Genomic DNA, 13,318 nt, shown 5'->3' on the forward strand with positions numbered 1-13,318 from the left:
TGGCTATCAAAGGGTCAAATATTAAAATACATAATAATGCCAAGACTTCTAGGGCTTTATTTCTGTAAATTTTCACATTCCATCAAACATGTATATGCTAACAGGTGAATTGGCCTTCTTCGGCACTCCTTTCGGGTGTAAAAGTCGCATTCCACAAAACTTGCAGTGTCGGTCTGAATTAATTTTGCAGCCCTAGTTTAGTAGATCACGCAGGTTGTGTGTATAAGTGTGTGTGTATGTGTGTGTGTGTGTGGTGAGGACAACAAGATGAAAAAGCAGCAAAGGGGACATAAACCATTGCTAAAAGTCTTTTCTGCTTTAAGTCCGCCATTGGAGACAAGTGCTAATCTATCACGCCGGCGGTGAATCATCCACTGTTAAAAGTCGACCACACAAGTGAGGTGGGGGGTCTCCAGGGGGGTCCGAATCGCTGGGAATTTCAACCAAAATGATTTTCTCCCCCTTTTTGGCTTCTTCTGCCTGGCCGTGGCATCATCATTCAGTCTGACGCGCCGTGTAAACACTTTTCAGCAAAGCACGCCGCTACGCATTCCTGCAAAGCCTTTCGTAAAACATCACTAAATGTTAACGTGGCTTGCGTTTTTCCAGTGAAAAGGAGATAGTATTTTTAGCCCTGTTCAAAGGTTAGCAAAGTGATACTGCACTTTTTTTCCTCAAAATATTTGTCTTATGTTGGAATAAACGCTTGCAACGACGGTTCTCGCTGTGGGAACTGCAGAAAAGAGAAATATGTAGAAATAGAGCTAGTGTAAATCATGGGACTGGTATCTGATGGGGAACATTTTATCCAAGATGAGACTGTGGGTAGAAAGGGAAATATTTGAAAAATGTATTGTGGAGGAGATTCTGGGTAGCTGCCAAACTTAGTTTTACCAATTTTAATGGAATTGTTGTTTAAAATTGATTTTTTGAATGGAAACATACATAAAGTAGAAACTGTACCTTTTATATAAGATATTTTTTGCAAATATCCTCATACCATTGAATTATTTAGTTAGCTGTAACCCCAATTCATTCATTGCCATTGACAGAAAATCCAGTTAAAATTGATTGGAAGTCACCATTGATGTTAAGACTCAAATGAATACGTTTTAAAATAACGATATTTTTTTAATCCCATTGAACAATAAGTCGGACATTTTGGTTTCATTGAGCCATTTTCCCCTCAGCATAGTTTGAAAATCTTAGCCCCCCAATATCCGTGAAATTGGGTGGGTATATCTATAATAGTCAGACACGAAAAACCTACAAAAATATAAAACAGCAAGCATTTTGAGTTTGAATGTTAATGAACTTAATGAAAACATTCATATCACAGATATAAAATATAGTCCTCATTTTATTAACAGAGGCCAAATAAAACTTATAACATTTTATTTACAAAAGGGGGCAATAAATATCTTAATAATAGTCATAAAATTACTTTATGCTTACATTTAAAAAAAAAAAGTTCATAAATGTGTGTCACGTTATTAATAAGGTTGACAGGTGAGTATGCATGACCGTAAAGGTCAGAAAGTCACTGAAGGAGAATCCCGCCTTGAAAACACGAGAACAAGAGTTCGCCGATGACTCGGAAAATACGAAAGCAGGAGGTAGACGAAGTCTCCGGCTAAAAAAGAAAAAAATACCCAGGGAGGTTCAGTCTGAATGCGATGACACGTGGAATTAAGTAACAAAAAAAGTCAAGCGTGAACGAATGCTGTGAGAAATATTGCACTCGAAGCAACACAGTCATTCCGTCGTCCCGCCTTTTCTCCCCAAGGGAAACAACAATAGCGTCGTCGTTGTCATTGCTGATTCCAATAAATCCGATTCTTAAGGCATTGCCTGGCTTTCTGAAAAAGTCTCCGTCGCCAAATGCTTCCTCCGTGCGTATAAATAAAACGGCGACACGCGTCTCGTAGAAAAATAAAAATGTCTTCTTCCGAAACAAAATCGTCCACGGAGCGTGGGACATCGATCGGTTCGCTCGTTGCCGATCAGTTCCTCCTGTTCTTTAGCCGACGGGCTCGCCGCGTTCGCTTGGTGACGGGCGTGAAGCGGAACTCCTCCAGAGGGTCCTCGCGGCCCTTGGGGTCTCGCTTCATGAAGTGAACCTCCTGCTGGCGTTGGGTTGTACGCGAGCCCTTCTTGGGTCGACCCTTGCGGTTGAAGCCCAGGTACCAGCCTTTGTACTTGGCTGATACAAGCGCCGTGTAGTTGTTCTCCAGGAACTCCTCTACGAATACGCACTCCTGCTTCCCACCGTCAGGCTGAGGGCAAATGAGAAATTAGATTTTTAGTTGACTTCAAAAAGATGGCTACTTGAAATCTTTAAGATTTTTTCCAAAATGACGATATCAGGGCTCGCTCCAGATACGATTGATAGTAATACGATTATCAGTAAAGAGACCAGAAAACTAACCATATTCTGCATTGCAACTATTAAACAGAAAATGGAGCTATTTCTAAAGGGAAAAACCATTATTTCATTTTTTTTTGCACCTTGGCAGGTAATCTGTCCAAAAAAAATAGTTTTAGTATTTCACTGCAACATTTCTGTAAACAAATGAGCGTACGTCTTTATTTATTTGCTGCCATTTCAGCAGTAGCTGTCCAATTTATTCAAACGGGTAGGGCTGGCTTTGAATGCTCATGTTTGAGTGGCACTTATGGCGCTAGTTAGATGTCTAGTGTTGTCAATGGCAGCCAATGAGTTAACACAGGGACTGAATTTCTGGTCTAGTGGAAAATGTGTCATTCTTTTTCAAGCAATGAATTGATGCTTGGTGGAAGTGTATCGATCATTTATTGAGATCCAAAGTGTCATGATATTATTGAGATATTTTGCCACCTGGATTGCATCTAGTTATAAAGAAGAAATAACTGGCTTACATGTAATTGAATGGGGAGTGCAATATTGTAAAATGTTTAGAGATAAGAAATCATACAGTTGATGAGGTAGGAGTCTATGCGCAAAGTTAGGTCTATAAAATGTAAAACTTCAACATGAATATCTATGAATAATTAGATAGAGGTAGATTTTATTTAAGGAAACAAATATTCGATGGCCAGCAAATTGCAGATGGCAGTTAAAGTCCGAGTTTTTGCTCCAAAATGACCGTTGAAGCTGGTACGGCTTGTCATTAAAATTAAAACGTTCCCCTCATTTCGTCATTCAGGAGCTCGTGACGGATGACTTGCTTGAGAGCATATTAAGGCTTAACCCCCCCTCCCTCGAAGACCACCTGGCATGAGCAGGTGACATAATTGCATTCCTCCTAAGTGACCATTAGCATTGTGGCCATCGCGGCGGCTAATTGAGCGATCCGGTTACGTAATTGAGGAACGGGCCCACAGTTATCAAAAGAGTTTTGTTTGGAGGAGGGGGTGCAGAAGGGCGGGGGGTCGGGGTGCTCTCTCTCTCACAAGAGTCCATTTTCGTGGGGACAACTCACCCTTCCGACTATTTTGCCCTTTTCGTTCATGCAGATGTAGTGCTGGCTCTCTTTGCCCTTGATTCGAATGTGGCTGCCAAACGTTTCCGTCTCCACCACCAGGAGAGCTAAAAAAAAAAAAACAGAAAAGAAAAAAGATCAACAACAATAACAAAACTCCCTTTTCCAAAGATAACATACTCCATTTGGATGGAATTAACCTCACATGTTGGAAGGTTTTGATGTGAACCAAGTATTCCAAAGTAACAACAACAAATTTTGCTCCAAATTCGGAAGCCCTGCCGTCTTTTCTTTTTGGCAAAGACTCAGTATAATGTTCAAGTCTGTTTTTATCGTCCATCATTACAAAGTTTAGTGTGTACAATTGCAATATAAAAAAGAAAAATGCTAAAATCAGTCTAGTGCTGTCAATGGTGCTGAAACACGATCATTCATTGCCAATCCTCTCAACTTAAATACATTTTATTTTTGAGTCAGCCTCCATCCTCCATTCCAACCCCCCACCTCCCACTCCCCCCTCTTCCACTGTTCCTCGCATCCCCGACGTTAACCCCTGCGAGGTGGCCCTTTGTCCGTGGCAGGCCAAACATTTGTGCAGTGGTTACGTGCCCCCCCGCTGGATTAAGTTTCAAGTCTGCCTTTAGTCTGTGCTCACTCAATCAAAAAGTTAAGATGATCCATTTGTTTAACACACAGGGCGTCCATTCAGCAAAGAAAAGGCCCCAGGGATGGGGATGGACCCCCCCGATCACCCCACCCTCCCCTTAAACTACAGGGGGACAAGCGGGAAGAATAAATGAGTCTTAAGCCACTGCAAGTTTAGATTGCTCTGGTTTTATCCTGTCTGCATTCTTCTCAAATTGGGCTTCGCCTACTCAAAAGACAACTTTTAAATATAGAACCAGTTAATAACTAAGGCATTGAATAGAATTGATATGACGGTGACAGTATTCTTGTACTTACTACATTATTTACCCGAAATATTACACTCTTGGTTAGTGTGTTTTCCCCCAAAAAAGAAGACATTGGTTTAACTTAACGGGATCCTCTTGAGTGGCCGTCCACTGAGCCACGCCGATTAAGCGTAATCTGGCCACAAGTCAACACCAGACTAGCAAACGGAATTAGGATGACAAAAGGAGGGCATGTGGTGCTTTTATTGGTGCTTTGTTTAAAAGCAAAAAAAAAAGATAAACAAACAAAAAGCCCCCCCCCCGAGCTTCCTTCCGAAATGATGCTAGGTTTATGTGTTTTATTTGCAAGCGAAGGGCGGTGTTGCCAGCGCCGAGAGTTTGCAGGTGCCAGGTACTGCGGCGGGACGGGCAGACGGGGGAAGGGACGCGTAACTGGCAAGGCTTCCTCGCAGGGAAAGAAAAAAAAATACAACAGGATCTGCTTCCACTCAAACTCTAACAAGCAGTGAGGAAACATTTTTTTCTTGCAGGGGCTCGGCAATTTTCCACACGTTTTGTTGTTGAGAGCGGTGAACCCGTTTAGTTGGAGAGTCTACCAAGTTTCCGCAGGGATAAGTTAAGGCCATTATGAGGGATGCTCACAAACCAATCATGTGATCGGACAACATTTTTGGGGGAATGGGGTGGCGTGACAAAGATTGGGTTTTTGAAGGATGTTGGTTTATTTTTAGGTATAGATATTTAATCCTGTATGATTTGTTTTAGAATACAGCCCTGTTTGGACTAAGTTTTTTTTCTGCCCCACCTTAAACCCTGCGGCCTATAGTCAGGTGCGCCTTATAGTCGGGTGCACCTTATAGAAACTCAACTGTGTGAATGTTGTTCCACAAAATGTCTTAATTTGTGAGTGAGTGGTGGATAAGATACACAGGAATTCTCCCATACCATACTTGCCCCCATCATCTCCATTGGCATTGACTTTCTTGCCGAGGATCTGCACGTGCTTTCCCGTGGTCCGGCTGTACAGCTGGTAGATGCGGACCTGCTTGCGACTCAGGTCGTCCGGGTTCCTCGTGTGGTTCTCGATGTAGAAACGGAAGTCGGCGGAACTCTGTTGCGATTCCTAAAGTGCAGACGGGAAGGAATAAAGCCGTGTGCCAAAAAATAATGATACCATACCAATACCATGTTGTTTTGGTAAATACAGATATTTATTTATATAGATATTTAACGTTTTGAAAAACCAACCCACCATCCCAATATTTTTTTCCACCACAAAAAGTTTAACCTTGGTCCAGAAATAATTCCAAAATCAGATCATTTGAGAACTCCAGAGCAATCGGCTCAATTAAAATTTGATAAATGGCCGCTGCACGGTAATAACATTTTCAAACAAGCTTTGAAAAAATGAGCTACGTATTAGAGTTGAGTGTTTTTGGCATTTTACAAGCTGCTAACTGCTGGAAGTGTCCAGAAAAACCATGAGGAACAAGTGCAGTCTCACGGTGTGCCACGCTTGATTTACTTGTATTTCCACCACTAGCAATTATACACCTGAAGTGGCACTATCATCAGACAAATATCCGCCTGCGGGGGCGAGCGGGCTCCATAAATTAGCAAACAGCTACAGGCAAAGATTGGACAAATACTCCCACTCTTTACTTGAGCTAAAGTAAAGAACGATCACAAGAAGTTAAACATAATGTACGGTAGGTTTACACTACCTTTAAACAGTACACAAAGAAAGCAGTGGCTAAATTTAAAAAAGTAGAAATACATGACAAAGTATTTGTAATTGAGCCACCCCAGAAAAAGAAAAAATAAATGAATAAAGTCCCCCCCACAAATGCACTAAGGTTTACCTGTCTAATGTTTACGAGTCACTTTAGACCTTGCATAAAAATGAGGAAATTGTTGACTTATTTTGCAGGAGCGGCATCGTCACAAGCGGGAGCGTGCGGGGAAACGTATACTTTCGGAAGCCCCGGAATCCACGGCCGGACCTGGTTTCCACAGCTGTACTCCGGCAGTAATTGCACGGTAATGACTCTTTACACGGCGGCTCTCAGGTGGCTAATTGTATACGCATTACATAGAGTACTTGTTGTTCTAACCCGGGACAATGAACGACATCCAGCGAAAGCCATGGGAAAGATGGGAGTCGTTCGAAAACGCGGGTGTCAAAATGGCGGGCTGAAGGTCCACCAAAGTAGATCATGCGCATCAATGTAGTGTTTGATGATCAAATTCAAATGAAGATGCTTAATATCGGACTGTATTTATTACCAAAGCAAACATGCCATAATGAGGCAACACGTTTAGGGGATTTGTAACCGGTTTATCGCAGATTAGTAATTCACCAGGTGCAGGGCTAACGCTTACCTTTTAGGTATTACTTATTGTTATTATTTAAATCTAAATTAGTAATCAATATTATATTTTGATGTTTTCAATGATAGATAATTTAGTGAATTCATGCAATACCTAAATTAATAATACACAGTCTAAGGTTGATTGTTTTTTCTCCCCCCCTAGTATTCCGCTTGAAAGACGTCCAATTCCGGAAAGACTGGCTCTCAATTCTCATGTTACAGTGCCATTGACGGCGCCAAGATGTCCAATCCAATTTGATTGGGAGGTGCGAAGAAATGTGTTAAAGCGCACTGAAAGTCTACGCGGTCAATGGCAGTCAACGAGTGGAATAAGAAATAAAGTAAGTCCTATTTTACCATGTTTATCTCTAAAACTAAAGTTTATACATACAACTTGCATGTATACTTTTGAAGGATGTGTGTTTTGGGTTGCTAGTTTCATATTTCAATACATCTCAGTTTGTACTACATTGGCATTACGGCAATGGACATTAACTCCTTTTTAACTGGGAAGGTTAGCAATGCATGATCACATTTCAGTTCCATTGATGGGGATGGTCTATCAATCCATTTCAATTGGGGTCAACGGCGGCAAATCAGTTAAGATAGAAAGGAATGACTGGCCAGTTTGAGAAGCCGAGTAAAAAGAGTATTAAACACACCCAAGAGTCTCTTTAACAAAGACAAAGATCAGCAGCATCTCTCATCATCCCTCTTCTAGTCAAGCTTAAAGATACAAAAAAAAGAGACAGAAAAAAAGAGCCTGCTGAGGGATTTATCTCCCATCTGGTCATCTCCAAACAAACACCAAGGTGTGTTTTGCTGCAAAGTTGCACTTCTTGTCACGGGAAGCGCGAAAGGTGGCCAATACGGTCGAGCGGCGGCGCTTTTTATCAGGCCGCGACCCCCTCGCTCTCGGTCTTCAAAGACGACTTGAAAGCCGATACTGGGGCCACTTCAAAAGGGGGAAGTGATCGGTCGCATCCATCTCCACGTTAACAATGACACCAGAGCGTACGCAAAGGGCCACGAGCACAATGACAGACGTGCGGCCACAAAAAACTCAAAACTTGGAGTAACTCTGCCTTGACTCTGGCTTGAAATATCCTACTTATAGTGTTAACTCTGTGGCCAATAATTTTTCATGGGCCTACAGATAAGGCTATAAATGGACAATTTTAAGACAATATTATACAATATGGTACGGTTGGGTGATTTTAGGATGGGGGCGTGTAATATAGGACCATGCGTAGTGACTTTATTTTGAGCAGTCCCTCAAGAAGGGTCCAGTTTGAATGGTTTTCAAGCCATTTACATTCCAGGTGAGGTCAACTGTAAATCTAAACAACAAGATCACAAAGACAAGTATGCACTATGATCCAAAATGTTTTCACTCAAATGATTCATATCATTGTAGAAAAACAGCCAATAAGAAAAACTACTTTTTGGATGGACACAATATTAGCTGGTATTACAAACCCTGCTGATGTTTTGCTTCCAATTGAAGAGAATAGAAGTATATACATTCAACACAATGGGTTACATTTCCCTAAAGTGATTTTGACTTAGGTTGTTTTGCTTTCGATCGATTTGATTGGATCTTTTCTTAACTGATCGTTATATTCATTAACAACCACCTTAAATAGTAGTGTAAATCCCCGCTAGTTTCTTCCGACATCAATACTATATTTGCCACTACTGAATTGAATGCTGGGCCTCTAATCAAAGTGTTGATTGATCTAGATTGATGTACGATTCTCCTTTACTCTAATCTCAAATCCTCAATGGCTCTTCGCTGCCTTCTACTGGCAGTTGTGCGGAGGTAAAATTCATTCCCATCTTTAAAGTGAAACTCAACTTTCCAATTACCGAAGGCTATGCAAAGCAGCAAAAAAAATGTCTCGACGTGTTCACACACAAAATATGTCCAAAAGACAACAGGCTCGAACCCAGAACCCGTCAGCTGCGAGGCACGATGTCCAGTGAATGATCGTGTTTTACGCAGTTCGACTAAATTCAACGTCCACCGTCGTCAACGGCAGCCAAAGAGTTCAAACGTCGCACGTCACGGCTTGCCCGTCCCAACGTCACAGGTCATAACTCGGTGTAGTGGGAGAAGCCCACCGGGACGGAGTGGGAGCATAGGGGGGCATGCCAAATTTTAAAAAAAGCGTCTTAGTCCACCGGCGTTCTCCCGACGCTAACCGAGCGAGTCAATTAGGTGCGCAGACGCCTGCTAGTGCTTACGGTTCAAAGTGAGTTGGCGCTCGTAAAAAGGGGGAGAGGCAGAAAAGCATCTGTTCAAAGAGTGTAAAAACATGAACACGCTACTAATTGAAGCGCATGTACAAGCCGTGACACAAGCCCCGCTTAATTGTCACGAGCCTTAAAGGAGATTTGCAAGCAGCTTCAACATCAACGGCTGTACGTTTTATGTGCCCTCTTAATTGTCAAGCTCGTCAGCGCCATGCGTACACCGACTTAAGTAGCATCATGCTCAACTTCATATGGTGTCAGAATGTCTGTAATAGGGAGGTCAAAGGTAAGGCTCACGTGGCATTTTTTTTATGGCTTTGCTATGAATTTGAATTCTGCTGTTGTTTGTTTGGTTGGTATGCCAAAAATGTTCATGAGTCGGCTTGACCCAGCACATGTTTATTCATAATATCAATATCTTTAAAAAATCGTTTCTGTGGCTTTTTTGTTTTGTTTTATAGTTTGACATATTTTAACTATCCTAATAGGCCCATTTGACCTACTTCTATATCAATCATGAAATCAACATTATCCAAAAATTATGTCATGGTAATATACATATTTAACTATAAAGTAATATACATAATGCCGAAAGAAGAAAATAAAGTATTTTTTAACTTTTTAAACAAGATATAACACTCAATATTTCATATTGGTATGTTTAGTCATGACTTTATAATTTTTAGAACTACAAAGATAAATTAACAATATGTTAGGCATTTTACAGTTCTTCTATAAACCAAAATATATTAACAAAAGTTTTCATTTGTTTTTATTTACAATGTATAGTACATGTACAGTCAAAAAAGTGCCATTATTTATTTAGCATTTTAAAACAAACTAAAATAATGTAATTGAAGGTTCTTTTTTGAAACAAATATTTCTAAAAATGACAACTTGCTTTTTATTTTATATCTTTAAAGGATCTAAATTAGCCTTTGGATATCTAGTTATACAACCAATGCTCCTGAATTTAATACTAAATTATGGATTTAAACAAATTGCACATCATACATACATCTCTTAATTTTACAGTTGACTTACAATTTGACTTGACTTTAACATTAAAATTGCCCATGATCCGTTTTCAATTCATATGATGTTTTTGCATCTGTTTAGTTTAAGGTTTTACTCCAAGCGACATATAACCAACTTGATTGTAATGTATTACATGCCGTTTCCATATAGTCAATCTATTTTTGAGCACTTCCTGTATTGTGTGACTGTAGGTATTATTGAAAAAAAACCCACTGAATTTTCATGATGCTCTCATATATCACTTTCTGCTGAAGTTATTAGAAGTAGTTATTATGAAATTTCTGCACTGTGAAACTAAATGAACTCCTGAATCTTATGGTGGTCCATTATATCATTATACCGATTTGATTGTGTCACATATACAAATCAGACTCGCCAAATTAAAAATAAATAAATCCATTTTCCCACTAAAAATATAACTTAAATTCAGAAAAGTGGATGATTTTCTATTTTTGGTACAGTACTGTGCATTGGTTAGGGAGACTTCAGTTGAAATTAACTCCTTCACTGCCATTGTTGGCAATAGATGACCAATTCCTTTTGAAAAATGTTCATTTGCTCTTTGCCAAAATGAATTGGACATCTCGCGCAACCAATACCTGATCATTCAAAGACAAACCTCGCAGTTTAAATGAGCCGGACGCTTTTATCGTTGTCTATGGCAGGCAATGAGTTACGACAAAACCCCATGTTGTTTACATCTAAAGCGAAATATTTGCTGCGAGTAAAACTAGCTGCATTATTATTATTTTTTTTATCCGTTAGTAAAGAATTGTTTTGCTCTTTAATAATTGAATTGTTGGAAATCGTAGGTGGGTTTCCCGGCCATTAATTATCATTATATCGCAAATCGCGTCTTGGGGGCACCCTTAATTTCACTGTGGATGGTTATCATTTCTGCGATAAGAAGAAATACGCAATTGCAAATGAAAGTTGCACATACCTGCAGCTGAAAATAGAGGACCAGGAAATGCAAACACCTGAGAGCAACAAAAAAAAGAAAGACAAATTAAGTCAATCAAATTAATCTTTTGGCTAAGCAGACGGCGTTTTGAGCGACTTCTATTGGAAAGAATGCAAATTGTTTCGGGAAAGAGAGACACTTACAGGTAAAAGAACCTGGAAGGCAGCGGCGACATCTTGACACCTGCTTCCGCTCGCTCGCCCGATAGAGGGATAAGAAGGCGGGGGTGGCTGGAGGCTGGAAGCTGGAGGCTGAAGGCTGGAGGCTGGAAGGGGGGTGCACCAGCACCGGCACCAGCGCCGCCGCCGCCGCCGCCTTCCTGGAACTCCTGCGCGGCCCCACCGTGCGCCTTTTTACGCACGCGGCTCCGGCGAGGAGACGGTCCGAAGCAACCGAGGCAACATCAGGCGCTTCCTCGTCGACGAATTACTTATCCAGTAGCGGATCGGTCATTTGAAAGACGAAAAAAAAACGACAACAAGAAAAAAAGCAACAACAACCAAATCCCAGTCTTCCGAATGATATCCTCTCCGAGAAGAAGAAAAACAAAAAGAAAACACTAGTTCCCAAAGTGTACCTGAAGAGGGGGAGTCCTACACCTTGCACGGGCCATTTTTTTGTTCTTAAACGATCAAGATTCAGTTTGTTCGCTTCTGTGTTGTTTTTTGTTAGTTTTTTTTTAATTAAAGTCCTTGTAGTCTAATTGTAGGAATAATAATGTCGCAATCCCCCCCAAAAATGTACGCGGCTGTCAGTGGGTTGAGCAGCGTCTAGTAAGTGCGCGTCTGCCGCTGCACGTTGGGCCACTGGGAGGCTTTTTGCTCGCTGGTGGGTGGAAACATGGCAGCGATTTGCACCTGATAGGGTGATCCCAGGGACCATCAGCATGTACGGGCTTTCCCTCAAAGTGTAGCCCCCCACCACCACCACCACACTCATCCCTCGCACTCAGTCTTTGGTGGAGAATTGCATTTACTTTTGCCAGCAATAAAGACAGCCGTTAAATCCAACACTCTATTTGGGTTGTTTCATTTTCTTTAAATCATTTATTTCTCTTTCTTTTTTTTTTTTACATGGAATGTAGTATTTTGTGCAGGTAATCTTAAATAGGATGTGTTCTTAACCACATAATAGGAGCATCTGTGGTCTATTAAGCCATAATAATAAAAACAAAGAACATATATTAAATTAGATTGGATTAGATTAAACTGCATTCATCAGTTAAAAGATTATTTAAATTAATAGATGCACTCTGGTTATATGCCTTCAATAAGAGATAGTGTTTTTATTCTTTCTTTAATAGTATTTAACCCTTTCAGAGACAGTGGTCAGTACATTTATTATGTACTATTCCAAAGTTGACACTCAAGCAACTGACTATTTTTGCCCATGAAATCAACTTTATAATCACAATTAAGCCTTTTAACCCTATAATACCCTATAATCAAGATTTACTAATTGTTACTTTATATATTTACATTTTTTATTGAAAAAGGTATTGTGAGAAATAGTCTTACAATTATAAATCATTGTATGAATGAATAAACACTGATACTCACACCAAATAATACTATTTTATTTTCTTAGTATTTAACTCATTGCCTGCCATGGACAGGTGACAGACGCCCAATTCACTTAAATCATTAATGCTCATGTCTCGGTGTCATTGACAGCTACAGACGTCTAATCCATTTTCACAGTCAAAGTGGATTAGACGTTTAGCACTGTCAATGACATGGGTTTAAAAAAAAATGAATGGCCTATTAGTGATAACCAATGTAATGGCTCAGATGTACGGCGCGATCGCATTGCGTCCCGTTTGCCCGACAGAAACTCCTCTCGTAGGCCTGCGCTTTTTAAAGGCTGGCCGCTTTGTGGATTGGCTTGCACCTTTGCCAGACAGCATTCAAATGCAGCCCTCCCTTTTCTTTCTCTAGTTCAATAATGTGCTATAACGTATCCGCCATTTCAATGAATGAGGGGTGTGAATGTGTTTACAAGCGCTTCAGAGCTGGCAGCGCTAGAAATGAGCCCGCAGCACATCCCATGCTGCCATTAAAAAAAAAAAAAGCTTTGTGGTTGGCCTTTATTGTCCCGTTAAAACTGGATCCCCGGCATTCCTGCCCTATTCATATTCAAAATCATCCTAAATGATTACATACATCACTTCCCATGTGGCCATTTCAAAGGAATGTGTTGAGATAGACTCACCGAGACAGCTGCATAGACGTAATTAATGACATGACATAATTTTACTCATATTTTGAAGACACTTCATTTTTGACTGATGCAATTTGATGATGGCTGAAAGGG

The 13,318-nt window shown here is 40.5% G+C and overlaps 1 protein-coding gene and 1 long non-coding RNA gene across 2 annotated transcripts in view; one reads left to right on the top strand and one right to left on the bottom strand.

Annotated features, from left to right (window-relative positions):
• LOC144207734 (uncharacterized) overlaps nt 1-13,318 on the top strand; it is a 39,745-nt gene that overhangs the window by 18,462 nt on the left and 7,965 nt on the right. The window contains exons 5-6 of the long non-coding RNA XR_013328778.1: nt 6,306-6,415; nt 6,911-7,088. This is a non-coding gene — a long non-coding RNA (uncharacterized LOC144207734). The remainder of the gene's footprint in view (nt 1-6,305; nt 6,416-6,910; nt 7,089-13,318) is intronic.
• Nucleotides 1,191-11,790, bottom strand: fgf24 (fibroblast growth factor 24). The gene is made up of 5 exons (XM_077733372.1): nt 11,149-11,790; nt 10,985-11,021; nt 5,321-5,498; nt 3,462-3,568; nt 1,191-2,276 (listed from the first exon to the last, which is right to left on the bottom strand). Exons 1-5 carry the CDS (start codon nt 11,178-11,180, stop codon nt 2,004-2,006), a joined length of 627 nt encoding a protein of 208 aa, XP_077589498.1. The 5' UTR covers nt 11,181-11,790; the 3' UTR covers nt 1,191-2,003.

Source organism: Stigmatopora nigra, chromosome 14 (genome assembly GCF_051989575.1).
Source record: "Stigmatopora nigra isolate UIUO_SnigA chromosome 14, RoL_Snig_1.1, whole genome shotgun sequence".
Lineage (NCBI taxonomy): Eukaryota > Metazoa > Chordata > Actinopteri > Syngnathiformes > Syngnathidae > Stigmatopora > Stigmatopora nigra.

Bases quoted from the DNA above. Each gene is read 5' to 3' on its own strand.
- fgf24 (XM_077733372.1), bottom strand. From the start codon at position 11,180: ATGTCGCCGCTGCCTTCCAGGTTCTTTTACCT. The intron at 3,569-5,320 runs GTATGGGAGAAT...TTTTTTTTTTAG, and splicing joins AGATGATGGGGGCAAGTATG to CTCTCCTGGTGGTGGAGACG. The intron at 2,277-3,461 runs GTGAGTTGTCCC...ATTTGCCCTCAG, and splicing joins AGGGCAAAATAGTCGGAAGG to CCTGACGGTGGGAAGCAGGA.